General features: G+C 41.7%; 1 protein-coding gene across 1 annotated transcript in view; it reads right to left on the bottom strand.

Annotated features, from left to right (window-relative positions):
• LOC107081697 (neural-cadherin-like) overlaps positions 1-2,293 on the bottom strand; it is a 239,960-nt gene extending 237,667 nt beyond the window's left edge. The window contains exon 1 of the mRNA XM_015369928.1: positions 963-2,293. Coding sequence (XP_015225414.1) covers positions 963-1,923 — 961 coding nt within the window. The 5' untranslated portion in view covers positions 1,924-2,293. The remainder of the gene's footprint in view (positions 1-962) is intronic.
• Between the last annotated feature and the right edge of the window lie 2,196 nt (positions 2,294-4,489).

Below are 4,489 nucleotides of genomic sequence, written 5' to 3'. Positions count from 1 at the left end.
ATGTAACTAAGTAACTTTTACTTAAAATACATTTTAAATTAGCTACTTATTACTTTTAGTTAAGTAATTTTTCTGATGGGTAATTTTACTTGTACTTGAGTAATATTTCATCCAAGTATTGGTACTTTTACTTGAGTATGATATTTTAGTACTTTTTCCACCTCTGCCGATACCATTTTGAGAGCCATAAGTTTCTTCAACTATTGTCACCCATTCCAGGTAGGCAATAAAAGGTTCTACTGGATTCACTTTGTTTTCGTCTTTTTCCTGCTTCACAAAGGAAGGCAGCAGCTTGACAAAGCCATGATGGCAATTATTTTACATCCAAGTAGTATGCAGTTCTTCATATATACACACACACATCAATTTCAAACACATGGTATGTATCTGCACAGCCAGGTATCTGTATCAGGGCCAAAAAACACTAAATTATTACTGTTTTGATGCACTGAGTTGCTGACCTGAAATTGGCTGTTTCATCATTTTTTAAGACCAACTGAGTCATGAACTTAAAAAAGAGAAATGCAGGTTCAGCCTCTGGAAGAAGATATTTTTATTCATCCAAATGATTTAAAAAAGCATCTCGGTACTTTTAATTATAAAAAAAAATTATGTTGAAGGAAAACTTAACATAAATTCTGATTTAATTCACAAAGAAACACATGAAGAAATGTTTCTTTATACCTTTATCAATAAAATGCATTTATTGATAGAAAAGAAGAAAAGACTTTTCACAACTGCTGATCCTCTTTTTTCACGTTTCCAACGATATTCTTTAGTAATTTATCTTTGGATAAAAGATAAATCCTGTTGATTGTCTGAAGTAAAACGGTTTTAAGAAACTTAAGGATCAGTTTTGAACATTCGGCATAAAAAAAATACACACCAGGAATCCGAACCAGCATCCAACAGCAAACAACTTGCCTTTTTCTCGTAGGGAAGAATTAAAGTGTCGTTCTTACCTCGCAGGTTCTGGATCTTCACCGTCACCTCCGCAGGTTCCCGCAGGCTGCGCGCCAGGTAGATGCGCCCCGAGTCCCTTTCGATATGAACGGGAGACTCAGCCTCGGATATCACCTCAAACCAGCGCTGCTCGAACCTCTGGTCCGGCACGGTGAACACCAGATCTCCCACCCTGATGTGATCCGGAAGGGTCACCGTGTAGGTCAGGTCCTGGGACAGAGCGCGGGGTCTCCGGCGCGCTCTGCCGGATCCACGGACGTTGACGCTCAGGAACACCGGCTGACCGACCAGCGCCACATCCCCGCCGTCCTTCACGTAGAGGCGCAGGCTGAGCTGGCGGACCCCCATCAGGGACCCGACCAGCCTCACCTCACCTGTTTGTGGAACCACGTAAAGCAAACCGGACTCCGGTGATGCGTAAAAAGTTGCGCGTCCATTTCTCTCCGCGTCGCCGTCCTTTGCGTCAAAGCGAGCCAACACGGTTCCAAGAGGCGCCAGCTCGTCCACCTCCACCGTTTTATTCCCGCTGGTGAACTGGGGTATATTATCATTCCCGTCGGACACCTCGACCTGGACCACCGCTGCTCTCCTCTGACACCTGGAGGGCAGCTCCACCGTCAGCTCGTACATCGCTATAAACTCTCGGTCCAAAGGCTTCGCGGACACCAAAGTCAAATGTCCAGCCGAGTCCCGATGTCCAGCGAAGTAAACGATCCTGAAATCAGAAGGATAGTTCCCGTACAGGCTGCTTTGGAGGTCCGCTCCGGAGCAGTCTCCGGCTTCCAGCGGGATGAGGACCCCATCCACAGGGGTTCCAGCTGGGGAGTTCTCAGCTATGTGGCCAAAATAACGCGCTGGGTGCCTGCGCTGCGCGGAGAGACACGCCGGCGGGACGTGAAGCAGCAGCAGGAGCAGCTGGAGGGTGTTCAGGAGAACCGGTCCTCTTGCGCCTTTGGTCATGTTTCCATTAAGACAGTTCTACCAACAAAAGACAGCAAAGTGTGTCTCTCTCACACATAGATCCAGTTTTAAAAACACACAACAAAAATATCTTTCCCAAAGTGTTGCTGCTTTTTATAAGATCAAATAATTTCCTTTAAATCCTTGAAATAGACAAGTTTGCTGTCATTAAGGAGAATGGACCTCCACCTGATGGATAAATCACTCAACAAGGACCTTTACGCGTGGATCAAACTGATCCTCTGAAACATAAAAAGGTATGAATAAGAGGGATCAGTGAAGAAAAATAGTCTTAGTACAATTTTCTCACTTCAGTAAATAAAATAAAAGTTCAAGCAGAGATGATGCTGATGATGCGGGAGAATGGTCCACGGTGTCAGGAGTGACTCCACGGAGAATGGAGCAGAGTAACGGTCTTAGAAACATCCAGCTGGATCCATGTGGCTCCATCGCACCGCCCACTGCCCCCCAGGGGAGGAAGCCACCAATCAGGGCGCGGGATCCGAGTGACTGGCAGCGTCAGAGGCCCGCCCCCTTGAAGAATGGGTCTCCAGACTGTGGGAGGAGGAGAGAGATAAACGCCTTTTTGTTTTTCCTCTGGACTATTTACCAGCTGCCATCTCTGTTATTTAAACAGGTAGGAGAAGCAAGTCAAGTTTCCTTAAATAAAGATGAGCTTTTTTGTTTATTTAATCACGAAAATAAAATTTGGATGCCCTTTATTTTTCAACTGTGATGAAATTCAGCTGCTTATCTTCTGTAGAAAACAATCTGTAGACTTTGACTCAAATTTTAGACGAATCCTGCAGCTATTAAACATAAATCCAAGTATTGTGATATTTAATCTAATGTATATTTTGTTATAATAAAAAACACTTTTCTTTCTCTACATGCGTTTTACCAGGATTTTATGTGCAAGCTGCAGCAGGTCTACTGCTCAACCATGAGATGTTTTTTTATTTATTTTTTTGTTCTGCACACTTGTTTCTATGCAAGGTTTGACTCTCCAATGTCAGCGTTTAGTCAGGGGGACCTTTATAAGTGCACCCAGGATTTTATGAAATACATTTACATTTACTATATGGCGGTGTAGTTTGTAGCTCTGCTGCCTTGCAGGAAGAATATCCTGGGTTTGATTCCCAGCCTGTAGGATCTTTTCTGCATGGAGTTCTTCCTTGTAAAGGCGTGGGTTCTCTCTGGGTACTCCTGCTCTCTTATATAGTCCCGAAAATGACAATTGTGTTAATTGGTGGTTCTAAGGAGTGCGTGTGTTGCCCTGTGATGGACCGGCAATCTGTCCAGGGTTTACTCCACCTTCAACCCTAAATTGTTATTTTATCATCAACTTTATTCAAACTTGCAGCAGAATCTCATCTGTATTTAAGTCTGGACTTTAACATTTGTCTTTTATTGTTGCTCTGGTTGCATATTTACAGGCATCCCAGTTCCAAATTTCTTGCAAACTTCAACAGGATTGCTTACAGGTTTCTCTTGTTTTTTTGTTTTTGTTTTTTCCTATTAACTCATACAGTTGTTAATTGTTATAAAACCATGAGATGGTTGAAAAAAAAAGTTGAAAGGGGAACTTTTGGAGGAAATATGAGAGCAAAACAATGAGATGAGGTGGTGGTCTCATTGATTATCAGCAGGGATATTTAACTTTTCAGTTCAAATGTTTGTCTTAATCCCATCTGAGCTTTTGTGTCTCATAATTTACCGGCGGCTTTCTTCTTGCGGCTCTTCTATGCACATTAAATTAAGGAAGTGCACAGCTGTCCTTTCAAGTAATTCTTCCACCTGATCTGTACATTTCTGAAGCTAAAATAAATAAAAACAATAAAAATACTGCAATTTGTTTTATCCAAAATTGTTTCATTTGTGTGTGGACTCAGTGCTGCACCAACTTGTTGTTCAACACATACAAAAATAAATATTTTTTTCAAGATGATGTAAAGTTAAATTTTACACTGTTGCCCTTGGTTATACAACCAAGAAAACTAAGTCCAAGAAGTTATCACCCAGAATTGCAGAAAAATGTTCCTTTAATAGGGTAGTCCAGTAAAGCGTCTGTTTTTAACATTTTCACCTGCATTAGTTTTAATTCAAAATTGTACTTTTACACTTTTGTTTGGATAAAAAGCTTAAAGTCGCAGGGAATTCCTATTCATATTGGCTTAAACATGTATAAAAATGTACTCTTTATCAGATGATAATGTCCCAAAATTTTGAAACTTTCTATTTAAAAAGAATCCTGTCTTATAATCTGTGTTTTTCTTTTTGTTATCTTATGCAGGCCAGTTAGTTATACCTCAGCTTGTACACCTAAATTCAGCCAATCATATATCAAAGGTCATCTGTCAATCAAATTTTTTCGGTCATAGCCTCTTGATTCATATGTTGCAGCTAATATACGCAACGGTTTAAATAAGAAATCAGAATCCTTTCCTTTCCCATTGAGTTCCGTCCCAGTGTTCACGGGGATGGACGTCTGTGTCTTCAGCAGGCGTAGAGCTAACAGAACTGGCAGCGTTGCGAGGCAAGGGCTCAAACCAGTGGCGGCCAGCCC

This window comes from Cyprinodon variegatus, unplaced genomic scaffold (assembly GCF_000732505.1).
Source record: "Cyprinodon variegatus isolate N-32 unplaced genomic scaffold, C_variegatus-1.0 Scaffold0, whole genome shotgun sequence".
NCBI classification, from domain to species: domain Eukaryota; kingdom Metazoa; phylum Chordata; class Actinopteri; order Cyprinodontiformes; family Cyprinodontidae; genus Cyprinodon; species Cyprinodon variegatus.
Note: the sequence above shows the minus strand (reverse complement) of the source record. Positions and strands in the feature narration are given on the sequence as shown.